Raw genomic sequence first — 14,339 nt, 5'->3', positions numbered from 1 at the left:
TTTTTAATTAGCGTTTGGAGAGAAAAATACATATGTATGTATGCATAGAAGGGGAGGAATTAATTAATTATTATCAGTAGATTTACAAGATTTTTGTCATTTTCCCAGCGTCGCAGTTCTCATTATATTGCGTTAACAGAGGACATCAACACCTTACTACCCACAGCCAGTTAAAATTTTAGTAAATTTTGCTCTTTTCATCACTGTTTCAAAACGTGGAAAGTTATATATCGAGCATTCCATGGAGAATGGTACATTTTATCAGACTTTCGCATTGCGGTCATTATTAATATTCAATCCCTAGAAGGTTTAATGTAGTCATGTCAATAGTTCCCGAGATGGTGGGGCTAGTACCACAATGGTGCTTGTTACCGGAACGTGGATAGATAGATAATTTATTGAGGATTGCACAGTGATTTGCACATCTCCTTCACAGCACCTCATCCTAGCCGACTTCCTTGATGAACCCCAGCAGTGTTCTTGGCTTGAGGGATTAAATGTGGGAATGCTCTGGCCATGGTGAGCCCATAAACTTAGCCCTACGTCTTGAAAATGCGCCGCAATCTAGAAGGATATGGTCCACCGTCTGCTGATCCATCACAAAATTGGTATGTGTTGTTCGATATTATACCCAGATTTTGCATGTGACTGTTCAGTCTACAGTGTCTTGTAAGAATAGCCGTTAGCATTCTTAGGTTATCTTTTTGAGAAGCCTATTAATGCCCTATATCTAGTTGTGCTGTAACCCCCTAACAGTAACTTAGATTGACTCAGGCCTGGCATATTGCGCCAGTGTTCTCTCTTTTCCCTCCCTTCTACTATTAGGGGCATTTATTGAGTGAGCCAACTGCCAGGAACGGCTCGGGATCGATGGGTCATGCAGTTGCTGCCTCTCTTTCCGGGTTGTTTGCCTGCTGTTGTTGTTATAGCAGTGCTTCGTCCCATCCAATAGGTGCGACCGATCACAAATTGTCATCAATGTCTTCTAACGGGAGTCCAAGGAAACTTTTCGTTTCAACAGGGTTGGACCATAATGAGAGGAGTGTTAGAGGCGTTGGTTCCACAATACAGTTAAAGAGATGGTTGGTGTCATGTGGGGACACATTACAAGCAGGACAATGTTTTGTATGTAGGGGATGATTCTGGATAGGTAAGAGTTTAACCTGTTACGTTATCCAGCTCGAAGTTGAGCTAGAGTGACTACTCTCGTTTCCTTAGGGAGAGTGCGTTCCTCCTCTGCTAGTTTTGTTCTTTGAGTACAGGAATCACCGGCATAGAGGTCCGACGCCTGTTTGTGGAGTTCACTGAAGACATGTTTGTGTTTTTTAGCTTAATACGGCTGTGTTCTCAGGTGCCGTATTTCCTCATAATGTAATGAGGCCGTGAGCAACAAGAGCTACAAAAGATTTATAAAAGTTACGAGGACGCTGGATTTTGGAATCTAGCCCAGAGCAACCTGTCCGATGAACCATCCCTTGCACGTGAAACACTGACAAGAGTATTTATTTTTTAAATTTAATTTATTTATTATTACGGCTGTTTAGGCCTAAAACTTAAACTACTAAGTACAATTCATTGTTATAATCACTTATTTCTATCGAAAATGCTGTTGGAATGCCATGTGATTCCGATCAGCATATTTACTAGCGTGACAAAGGGACGAGTCTGGGAGCCACTCATTTAAGGATGGTTGGAAAGGACGCGCTTCCAATCCTCCAGTGCTCCCAGCTTAAGGCAACAAAATTTGGAACTTATATTTTTCAATTATATGCGTATTTTAAGCTGTCGGAACGTATTAGTCTCAGATCAACACAGCTAAACATGTCTTTGGATGTTGGAAATTGAAAATAACGTGTATCCAATCACCCCTCAACTTTGTTTAGTAAAGACGCTGTCGGAATGCATGAAGATTCCGATTAGCACAGCTCAACATATAATGGGAGGTTGAAAAGGACGTGTTTCCAATCCCCCCTGCTCCAACTTTTGTTTGGCCTTATTTTCGTTATTTTTGTTACACATTATATAATTTTATTGTTATATTAATGCTGTCGGAATGCGAGTGATTCCGATCAGCAACAGTAAATATCAGCTGGAAATACCGAATTCCAGCGAAATTAGTTGTTGGAACTGTCTTGAGTTACAGGTGGCGACCGATTTTATTTTCCTTAGGGCCGGATGCATTGTATTTTGCTGCTTCCAATATTACCATTCCCTTTTCGCGCTCCAGTATCGGATATATCATGTAAAAAATAAGAGGAGAAAAACTTTATCTTATTGGAAGGGTTTTACAATGCTCCAATAAACTTTTTTTAAAAGTATTGAAGTTATTACTACTTTTTATGTGATTAGGAAGTTCATTGAAATATTTCAGGCCCTTATATATATGACCGTCCTAAAAAGATTCTTTTCCGGCAAACGCAGTAAACTCATTTCTCAGAACCGGGGTGAGGAGAAGGGCCCGGATTGGGGTCGATACCTTCCCGGAAGAGGAGAGTATGGCGCAGACCCGCTGCAAGGATCTGCTGGGAGGATGACAATTTGTGGGAGGGACGCAATAAATTAAACACTGAGTCCGCCTGCTCATTACCCTCTACTCCCCTGTGGCCTAGGACCCAGTACTACGTTGTGTGCTCCTAATTGATTTAGCTTTTCTACGCACTGAAGGACCAGTGCTGACTTTATCGCGAACGCCGCAAATGCCTTTAGTGGGGCCTGACTGAGTATGGCAATTGTTTCATTGGAGTATCAGCGCTGAAGGTTCAGCTTAGCGCACTAACTTATGGCGAATACTTCCGCTTGAAAATGCTCCGATGTGCTTTTAGAGTTACTGATATTTTGGTTCTGGGTCCGAAAACTCTGGCTTCAATCCCCTCTGGCGTCTTCGAGCCATCTATGTACCATACGATCTTGAGCAGACTAGTAATACATTGCACCCGCCCATACATATACAGCCATACCAAGAGACTGAGCAGCCCATTACATTTTGGCACAACCGGAGCACTGCTGGACATCCAATCTATATGAAAGCTATGCATTCAAAAGTGTTTGTACCAGTGGCTGGTGCACACCGAACTGGACCAATGTATGCTATATTGATGCCTGCACAAATACCAAGCTATGTTTATGTGAATAATGTTACTGCTTATGTCCATTTGCACGGTTGAGCACATACAGTACCTACGTTTATACAAGGTGGAACACCACACTATCTACATGGCGATGTAGCCACCGATCTCGTTGTTGTAAGAGATTAATTAAAATATGTTATTCATAAACACTGATTCTTATATTTTCATTATCATTAAACTGTAGACTGTAGACTCATGATGGGTATTCTTACTGGGCACTGCCTTCTGGCGTCACATGCCTTTAAATTAGGCTTGGTCAGTGATAGCAGATGTAGGAAGTGCGGGTTGGAGGAGGAAGCGATCGATTACGTTCTGTGCTCGTGCCCTGCGCTTGCCAGGCTAAGACTCCAGCTGACAGCTGTCAGATCTAGAAGCAGCAAGTGGCTTAAGTTCTAGGAAGCTTCTGGTATTTGTCGAGAGGACGGAGTTATTTTATAACATGTCCTGGTTGTTGATAGGGTTTTTAGCTTGGTCGTTAAAACAAACTTCTGGTAACACTACGGACTCATTCAGTCTATGTGAGGTCGTCATGAACCCGCCAGTTCAACCTAACCTATATTTTGTTTTGGTTTTTACCGGCGGCCACCGTGGTGTGATGGTAGCGTGTTCCGCCTATCACACCGTATGCCCTGGGTTCAACTCCCGGGCAAAGCAACATCAAAATTTTAGAAATAAGATTTTTCAATTAGAAGAAAATTTTTCTAAGCGGGGTCGCCCCTCGGCAGTGTCTGGCAAGTGCTCCGATTGTATTTCTGCCATGAAAAGCTCTCAGTGAAAACTCACCTGCCTTGCAGATGCCGTTCGGAGTCGGCATAAAACATGTAAGTCCCGTCCGGCCAATTTGTAGGGAAAAATCAAGAGGAGCACGACGCAAATTGGAAGAGAAGCTCGGCCTTAGATCTCTTCGGAGGTTATCGCGCCTTACATTTTTTTTTTTTTTACTTTAGAATCAACCGTTTAAGTAAGCGATGTCAGCTAACTAAGCGCCTTCAAATGTAGATCCATAAGGTACATGGGGTCGCCAGAGCCCCGGCTGTTAAAGAAACATGATTCGCCACGGGTAGGTGAGGTTCACAATTGGGTTGGAGAAGCTAATATTGCGCTGGCAACCCATTGAACGGGTTCCGCTACACAACCCCCCGAACCAATTTGGTATTTTAATCGCCTCTTACGCAGGCATGCCTACCCCGGGTATACTCTAAGCCCCCTAACCCGCTGGAGCCATGAGAAGCGTTAGTGACCTTGGGTGTCCCAAGGAAAGTTCCGTCGTGTCTTGTGTTGTTGGGTGAGCGGCCAGGCAGCAGCGTGCAACAAATGCACTGTTGATCACCCTGTGCCGTTCCGCCATGAGTAACAGCACGCATGAACATACATCATAAACTTTCCTATTGTCAAAAATACGACTGGTCATCAGCGCGCAATTTTACTAACGATTTGAGAGCAGACGCGAGCGCACGTAAAACACAAGTGTAAAACGACAAGTGTAAACGACAAGTGTAAACGACAACGTTTCTGACAACATTTTCCATTAAACCGACAAGTTATTTTACAATCAATTCAACCAATTTATGATACAATTTATATAACCAACGACAATTTAACCAACAATCAATTTATGTAACATTTAATCGGCAATTCAACCAACATTTTGTGAAATAAAACGACCATATTGTGCGATCACATTTTACAATACAAACCGACGATATTTGGAGACGATATGTGAATAACATTTTTAAACATTCTACAATTAAACATTGCACCAAATTGAAGTCAATACAATATTCGCAACCAAGAGGACACCAAGTTACATCATCGATCAGAGGTTCCACATACAATTACAATCTGCGCTATAAATCACATTGTCTAGATGAAAAGCAATCAAATATAATTGTAACAAGTAATTCATTTATTAAATACTTTATTAAAATACATCGTATATTTATTCCATTGTTCGGACGGCCAAATCGTAAGTCACAAATAAGTTTAATCAGTCTTTAACATGCACCATTCAGGAGGATACCCTTGCTGAGCCCAGAAAATCTGGGAAAGTTGGATGTACTGGTCGGATGCAGCAAACGAGTATATTCTGTAATAGCATATGATCAACTTGGAGATAACCAAACGTTTATTTTCCTGTCCAACAGGGAACTGGTTCTAGACCCTGCTGCTAAAGAAGGATATTCGTAGTCACATCAATTCGTTCCCGGGTTACTCGGAGAAATCAGTGTTAGCAGTACTTTGCACTTTTCATACTGCACGTCCATACAAGTACTTCGGATAATGAATTAAACAGTTGTTTTTTTTTTTGTTGTTATTGAATTAAACAGTCATCTGCATTTGTTTGTTTTTGTAGCACGTCTAATTTTCTTCGTAACATCAATCAATTATCCCTTGTTATAATGTTGTGTTCTCTATGAATGCAACAGCGAAGTATCTTCGGGTACCCCTGATTCTAGTTATCTGAAATCTCGTTGAGTCCCTTGTGCCTTTGGCCTCTCAGAAAAGAGCTAATTGTGGAGCCCTATTTATAGAATACTTTTCGGGTTAAATATATTAAAAACTTTAATCTATCCTTACTGATATTGGTTTCTTTCTCATCCTAGGTAATTTGATTTTGACGATGTGCGCATAGCAATATTCCAGCTGTAGCTGAAGGAAGAACATAAATTTGCTCAAATTATAAAAAAAAACTGCGACAACTATCCCCCCGCCTTTTTAGTACCACAGATAAGGCGCTAACAAGCATACTATGGGAAAGGGTGAAGACCAAAGGATCAATATCACCTGTAAATCGACTTTAATAGCACGAATTGGGGCTTCCGGTATTATCCCTACAAAACTCATATGGCTCTGCAAACTGATGTTGAACAACACCACCAGCGCAGGAATAATTGGGCATCATCACTGAGCTTCGAAAGTTTCAGAAAGGGCACAGCTATTATTAGACGTTATTGTACTTAATTAGCTTGTACATATCAATATACACATATGTAAAGTTCACTAGAGTAATAAGGGAATAATTTAAATTATAAAAAAACATTGTATATATGAATTATTTATAACTAAATATTATCTGAACATAAAGGACGCGTTTCATTCATGGAAAAAGCGATTTGACAGAAGGTAACCGATACGGGTAACCGATAGGCCAGTGTTGCGGCCGGGGTAGGCTTGAAATTAACAGGCTTTTGAACTTGTATTATTGAGCTAATATGCTCTGAATATGCTCTGAATATGCTCTGTTTTATTTCCTAAATAATTATAATGTTACAACATATGTATAAAATACAAGTACTGAAAATAAACTTACGTTTTGGTTTTTCGCCTCCCGTCTAGCTCGCCGCTCAAATTCGTTTTAATCGGTTGCAATGAAAATGCAAAACTATGACAAATGCGAAGGGAGTTGCCAGATGGGCCAAATTTATAAGTTTGTTTCCATTAGTACAAAGTGTAGAGAACAGGGTAATACAAATATGAAAACAGGTAATACTAACATAAAGAACAGAATAATGCAAACATAAGTAACGACTAAACTACTTTAACGATTCTCGCCAACATCCCGACCACCGTGAATCTGGTCAGATTCACCAACCTCTAGCCCGCTGGTCGCCGGAATAACCCAACTGTGGTCTGCACCTCCGCTGCTCGGACTTGGTTGTCCTTCCCTGGGAACACGCGAACTATTCTTCCCAACGGCCACTTGGAGCGATGTATATTACTGTCGCACAACAGGACCAAATCTCCTGGTCGCAATGGCTCGACCGGTTGGTACCACTTAGTGCGTCGACACAGATCTGGCAGATATTCCTGAACCCATATTTTCCAGAAGCGATGCTGTGCTTGTTGCACCTTCCTCCATTGCTTCCTAGACACCGTGTGATCTTCTTCTCGCGGATGAGGGGTCTGTTCTGAGTTGGCAGTACCTATAGGAAAATGGTTAGGTGTTAAAGGTTCGTCGGTGGGTGTTTCTAATGGAATGTGCGTTAACGGTCGGCTATTCACAAGGTTTTCCGCTTCGCACATAAGACTGTATAAACTTTGCTCGGGTAGACTCTCATTGTGTAGAGCATGCCCCATGGCCCGCTTGACGCTGCGCACAAGTCGCTCCCAGCATCCACCTACATGCGGATTCAACGGGCAATTAAACACCCACTCGATGCCCTCAGTTGCTAGTGCGTCGGCTAACCTCCCATTCGCGAAGTCCGAACGTTGCCGCTGTATTTCTTTATTAGCGCCGGTGAAGTTAGTAGCGTTATCCGACCGTATGCGAACCGGGGTGCCTCGCCTGCACATGAAGTTGCGAATGCATAGTAAACAAGTATCGGTACTGAGGTCCTTGGCAATCTCCAAATGTATGGCACGCGTCGTCAGGCAGGTAAACAAGGCTATCCAACGCTTCTCCTTCCGTCGACCTATGGTTACGAGGAACGGTCCCATGTAATCTAACCCGACATAGGAAAATGGCCTCAAAAACGGCGTTAGCCTATCCTCTGGCAGCTGGCCCATTATCGGTGGTCGCGGTTGCGCACGATCCTTCTTACAACTTTGGCATTCCTTAGCGGTGCGTAGAACGGCTGCTCGAATATGGGGTACCCAAAACTTTCGGCGGATTTCGGCTATTATAGTTCCTTCATTCTGGTGCTTCGCTTTAAAATGATAGTACATGACGATTATATTTGTGACGTGGTGCTCCTTCGGAAGGATGATTGGCCTGCGACTCTGGAGCGGTATTACTTCAGCGGCATCAATGCGACCCTTTATACGCATGACTCCTTTCTCATCGATGTAAGGTGTCAGCTTCCACAAATTGCTATTTCGCCGCAGTTGTTTCCCTAACACGCAGAGCCTCATACTCTTCAGGATACGCGTCCATCTGTACCGCTCGACAAAATAAGTGCTCCGATGCTTCCAGCTCCGCTACGGTTAAATACCCGTACTCCCTTAGTATTCTGTGCTTCTTCCGAGCGTTGTTGCAAAACCGCAACATCCACGCTATAACTCTTTTCATACGAATGAAACAAGAGAATCTTTTAAACGTATCGCCTCCATAACTGAAGTGAAATAGGAGCTTAGTGCGAAGTTCTTCGCTGGTTTGCGTCTGGGCCACGACTGCCGGCCACTCTGATTCGTCCTTATACAGGAAGTTTGGTCCTGTCGCCCAGAATGATTCACGTTTCCCGCTTGGTAGGCGCGTTGCAAAATCGGCTGGGTTGTCGATACTGGGCAACCATCTCCAGTCTGTTGCTATACTGCCTGCCAGCACTTCGTTCACTCGGTGTGCCACATATGGCTTATACCGGCGGTGATCCGAGGTTATCCACGCCAACGTTGTCTTAGAATCGCTCCACATGATTGTTTTTACAGGTGTAAGGTCATGGTTTTGAAGTACTGCTGTACGAAGTCGCGTGGCTAAAACGGCCGCTTGCAGCTCCAGACGTGGCACCGTTGTCAACTTTAAAGGGGCACATTTTGCTTTGCCCATCACGAACGCCAAACGTATTATACCACACCCGCTGCTGATTCTCCAATACGCCACTGCTCCATAAGCTGATTCGCTGGCATCGGCAAACACATGTAGTTCTACCGACGATTTAAAGAAGTTTCCATCATAACATCGCGGCATTCGTAAGGTTTCGATGTCCTTTAGCATGTTCAGCCACTTTCTCCACATCGCGAAAGCTTCATCCGGTATACCATCATCCCATCCGACCTTCTCTTGCCACACTTTCTGCAAAATCAATTTAGCCACTATCGAGTATTCTGCTGCCAAGCCAAATGGATCGAAAACTGACATGGTTATCCGCAATGCTTCTCGCTTAGTGGGCCTTGTTGCGCCTGTCATTAACCTACCATCGATTTTGTTGAATGATAAGGCGAATTTTAGCTCATCCTTCACGTTATCCCAAACCATGCCAAGCACTCTCTGGAACTGTCCATCGGCAGATCTATCGAGATTCACCATGGTCAGTGCATTTCCTCCGCTATTAAAAACATCTGATACTTGCTTGCAATGGTGCCTGAACTCCTGTCTCTCTTTAAATACGCAAAAATGCTTCCAAATAGTTTATTCAAAATCAACTAACAATTTCTCTACAAAATACAGTATATCTAACTGTGAACTTCAATGTGTTGACGAGATTAAAGACCTGGGTGTCGTTTTTGACAAAAGGTTTTCCTTCATTAATCACATTAACTACGTAACGTCGAAAGCATATTCTATGCTCGGATTTGTACGGCGCAATGCTTCAAAATTCTCAGACCCCTATACCTTTAAGCTGCTCTACACGTCATACGTTAGATCTCACATTGAATATGCTGTATTCATTTGGAGACCAAGCAACCAAACGGCCATTTGTAGAATTGAGAGAATTCAAAAAATTTTCCTTAAATATGCCCTTCGCCCGTTAAACTTTTCGGAGCCGATTCCTTCCTACTCTGCACGTCTTTTACTTTTAAGCCTCAAGTCTTTGGAAAATCGTAGATCTATACTGTGCTTGTCATTCATGTATAATGTTATTAATGGCTACATTGATTGCCCTTATTTGCTGGAAAGGATTCGATTTAATGTTCCCCAAAGATCTCTCAGAAATTCCTTTCCATTTTATTACGATTATTTCAGAACGAATTACGCTGGTAATGCTCCCATTACGCGTGCTATTCGGGAGCTTAACTCAATAAGTAATTCCGTTGCTCTTGATTTTTCTATACAAAGAGCTGAATTTATGAATATTTTGAAGTCTGCTTTCTAAGTAAACCGATTACTTTTAGGCATAAGTATTTTTTAAATTTTCCTTGTATCATAGTCTGTAAGGATTAAAATTCATAGACTTAAACAAATAAATAAATAAATAAAATAAATAAATTAGACACGAAACGTTTCAGCTCAAAACCACCCTGTTTGTGTACCCAGACTACTTCCTTGGTCACGCGCACAGCTCTTCTTCAGTGGTAAAACAATGCACATAATCGTCAACATAATGATTATGGATAATCGCAACTGCTGCTTCAGGGAATACTGTCTGGAACTCTCTGGCGTTTTTGTTCTTCACGAACTGCGCGGAGCATGGTGAGAATGTCATCACCGTCATAACGTAATCCTCCAATGGCGCTTCAGGTTCGATCCTCCATAGAAATCGTTGCGCCTCTTGGTCTTCGCGCCGTATCTCCACCTGATGAAACATCTCTACGACATCTGCGCAAACCCCAACTAATCTCTGCCTGAATTTCATTAATATGGTCTCTAGCGGCTGACCCAAGTCCGGCCCGCTTAGCAGAACTGAATTAAGTGAAACGCCATTAACTTCTGCTGCAGCGTCAAATACCACTCGTAGCTTTTCCGGCTTGTTAACGTTGCGCACTCCGAAATGTGGCAAGTACCACGTCCTTTTACCACGCTGCTGTGCTTCCGCTTCGTTCAGACGCCTTACGTAACCTTTTCGAATGTATTCACCCATGATATGCGTATACTGCTCTCGGAGGCCAGAGTCTTTAGACAACTTTCGCTCCAGTGCCATTAATCTCCTTTCTGCCATGCCTCTACTATCAGGGAGTTCCACCTGATCGTTCTTCCACAGGAGTCCCGTTTCGTATCGTTGCCCCTTTCGAACTGTCGTTGTGTTAAGTAAATGTTTGGCTTTCTCATCCGCTGCGCTCTCACATGCGCATGTGCACCACTGGCTTCCATCGCATCGTTCACTATGAAATTTTCAACCAATTGCTCGAGCTTCGACTCACCGCTCTTATGCACAAACAGGGAATGGTTACTTCCAGACGGTTGATGCACATGACTTGGTCCGTAAAGTACCCATCCAAGCTTTGTCAACACAACCGTTGGTCCCCGCCTTCCGTCAGCTATTACACGTTTCGCCACGCCCAAGTGCGCATTATCTAGACCGATTAATAATTCTGGTATCGCCGCGTCGTACTCGGCGATTGGCAGCTGCTTAGAGAACCGATGCTTCCACTGTAGTTCTGACTTGTTCAGCGTTTGCTTTGGCAACTGCAAGTCTTCGACGACCTTAACGTTTTTCATACAAAATCTCCTCGCGTTTGCATCGAGCCCTGATATTTGAATATTCCTATTAAAAACCGTTTGAGTTACAGCATTGTTTCCGAACCATTGTAATGTCAACTTCTCTTTATTACCTATCAGAGCAAGCTGATTTGCTAATCTCCTATTCATTAACGACACTGCCGAACCCTCGTCAATAAAGGCATAACAAACTACCTCCCGCCCATTCGCATACAATTTGACGGGTAGAATTTTGAACAAAATATTTAAGTTTTCTTGTCTTGCGACCGCGTTAGTAAAAACTGGTTGCCTTGTTGTGTCTTGACTCTGAACTGCACCAGGGATTCGTTGTTCATCTGCATGCAGCAGCACGTGCACTTTCTTCGCGCAGTTTGGTGCAGAACATTGGTGCTCTTTTCCACACTTGTTGCTTCTGTGCCCACGCCTTAGACAACTAAAACACAACCTTCTCTTTCGCACAACCTTCCATCTCGATTCGACGTCCATTGTCTTAAACTGACTGCATTCTTCTATGTGATGTGCCTCTGTACACAATTCGCAGCTGACCGCTTGCTTCCCGTTTGTACCAACGTGAAAGAATTCCATCCGCCCTTCATTACTACTTTGGACCGGTCGCGTTTCCTGGGATGAATTGAGGCAGGTGATGTTCACCACGCGCGCCAGCTCCTGTATCCACTCACTGAAATGGCAGATTGTCGCTCTGGGTGTAATGTTTATGGCATGGCGAGCCCACTCTAATCTTCGCGATGTTGGCAGCTTAAACAGCAACTCTTCCATAAGGATAGGATTGGCTAGGTGGTGTTCACAACCAGCAGCTTGGAGAAACGTCGTTAAATTTTGCACCTTTGTAGCAAACGGCACCAGCATGTCCAAACGATTTTCCGGTATTGGCGCACAACTTCGAACGCGCGCAATCTGACTCTTGACTAGTTGCTCTGGTCTACCAAAACGCTCAGCTAACACATCGATAACTCTTGGTACATTGTTGCTATGAATGAGCAGACATTCAACTACTTCGCGCGCCTTTCCTTTAATGGCCTTCTGAAGTCTTATCATATTTTGCCGCTCATTATACCCGTACTCCTGAGTCGTCATAATGAACGATTCGCGAAACATTGGCCAGTCCTCAGGTTTTCCGTCAAATTCTGGCAAATCATATAATTTCTTGACGGCACCTTGACCGGAGGAACTACTCAAAACGCGATTCAAGCTGGCCAACGTTTCTGCAATCGACTCATTTTCCCTTACTATGTCATTTCCCCCAGTTGGTGAGTTGCCTTCACCCAAACGCAAACCAGTCGCCGCATTATTTGACATACTCGCAAGCTGCGCCACTGTGTTTTGTAATTCAGCCATTTGCTTTACCATGGCGCTAATTTGTAACTCAAGTGGTGATTGTTGTTGTTGTTCAATTACATTTTGTTCTTGAACAGTGGTATTTAGATCGTCACTACCACCATCGTCATCTACATGACCGCTATTTGACCCTGAACGCGTTAGTGGCATGTTATACCGATACCCTTGCGCTTTGTTGTTGCAAATAAAATTTTCCGACCACCGTTATCCCTAACCGCACCGACTTACCCACTAACTACGCTAACCAAATTCGGGTACTCACCCCTTCTTCTCCAATGTTTCACAATGTCCTTGTCCAGCTATTGGCTGTGTTCTTGCATGCTGCACGTTCAAATTACTGAAAACTCCAAATTTGTCCCATTTGGTTATGTATATATAAAATTGTCGGTGGCCAATGAAAAAATTGGCACATGGAAACGTTGTCAAATATAATAAAATGGCGCACGAAAAAGTATGCAAATGAATTTAGGTTCAGCAAAACGAAATAAAAGATGTTGCGGCCGGGGTAGACTTGAAATTAACAGGCTTTTGAACTTGTATTATTGAGCTAATATGCTCTGAATATGCTCTGTTTTATTTCCTAAATAATTATAATGTTACAACATATGTATAAAATACAAGTACTGAAAATAAACTTACGTTTTGGTTTTTCGCCTCCCGTCTAGCTCGCCGCTCAAATTCGTTTTAATCGGTTGCAATGAAAATGCAAAACTTTGACAAAGGCGAAGGGAGTTGCCAGATGGGCCAAATTTATAAGTTTGTTTCCATTAGTACAAAGTGTAGAGAACAGGGTAATACAAATATGAAAACAGGTAATACTAACATAAAGAACAGAATAATGCAAACATAAGTAACGACTAAACTACTTTAACGATTCTCGCCAACAGCCAGTTACCCGTGTTGTTGTTGTTGCATATGTTTTGGTTAGCGATAACGAAAACATAACTGATGAAGTAACTTAAAAATGTAAATAACATCGAGCGAGAAGGAATGTCGAAAACACAATAGGTAAGAGCGAGAAAGCGAGTCACACGTACACTATTTTGAGAGAGCACATGCTCATTGACATTATTTTGACAATTTGAACAGACATATTTTGTTGCTTTACAGATGAGCCAACCTGTATATAGTTGAACCATCTCCTTTTGACAATCCCTTCGACCATGCAATGACATAAATAAAATCAGCTGATGAGATGAGCCAACCTGTACATAATTGAACTATGGCGCATGCGTTACCTTTTTATAAGCTTTTATTTAGTTTCGCTTTTGTTGTCTGTAATGGAATCTTGCAAGTTAAATTTGATACACTTCCCGGTGTCCGATTGAGCTGAAATTTTGCACACATGTATAACTCCGATGACAATGCAATATTACTTTGTTAGAATTCGATAAATTAATCGATAACACAGTTATCGGTAAAGATTTGTATTTACTTTGGCATAACAGCCTAAGTCCCATACAAACCCGCCGGTACCTATCCGTGGATTGTGATATTTGGACGTGGTGAATCACGCGTGTCACGCTTGCGAAAAGCCGAGACACAACCCTCTGTTGTATTTCTGTGTATAACCAACAAGGCTGTTTAACTCTGTAATCTTTTCTGTAATTTATTTTGCTTTTGGAAAAATTACGTATTTGAAAAAAACTGGCAGAAAAATATTGGCATAACAGCTTAAGTTAAATCAAGAATGGAAGAACTTGGAAAATTTGAGCAGATGTGGCAATTACGCGTGCCCGTTGAACGAAATATTGACAATCTATTGATAATCGCTAGGAAATTAGCGACATTCCATCAACTTAGCAGCACTTTAGCAATACTAC

The 14,339-nt window shown here is 42.5% G+C and overlaps 1 protein-coding gene across 1 annotated transcript; it reads right to left on the bottom strand.

The window, feature by feature from the left end:
* Nucleotides 1-10,633: 10,633 nt before the first annotated feature.
* On the bottom strand, nucleotides 10,634-13,392 carry LOC137234017 (uncharacterized). Its single transcript, XM_067757664.1, has 2 exons — nucleotides 13,156-13,392; nucleotides 10,634-13,096 (listed from the first exon to the last, which is right to left on the bottom strand). The coding sequence occupies exon 2, from the start codon at nucleotides 12,664-12,666 to the stop codon at nucleotides 10,642-10,644; it is 2,025 nt and encodes a 674-aa protein (XP_067613765.1). The 5' UTR covers nucleotides 12,667-13,096; nucleotides 13,156-13,392; the 3' UTR covers nucleotides 10,634-10,641.
* Nucleotides 13,393-14,339: the final 947 nt, after the last annotated feature.

This window comes from Eurosta solidaginis, chromosome 5 (assembly GCF_040869045.1).
Source record: "Eurosta solidaginis isolate ZX-2024a chromosome 5, ASM4086904v1, whole genome shotgun sequence".
NCBI lineage: Eukaryota > Metazoa > Arthropoda > Insecta > Diptera > Tephritidae > Eurosta > Eurosta solidaginis.
Note: the sequence above shows the minus strand (reverse complement) of the source record. Positions and strands in the feature narration are given on the sequence as shown.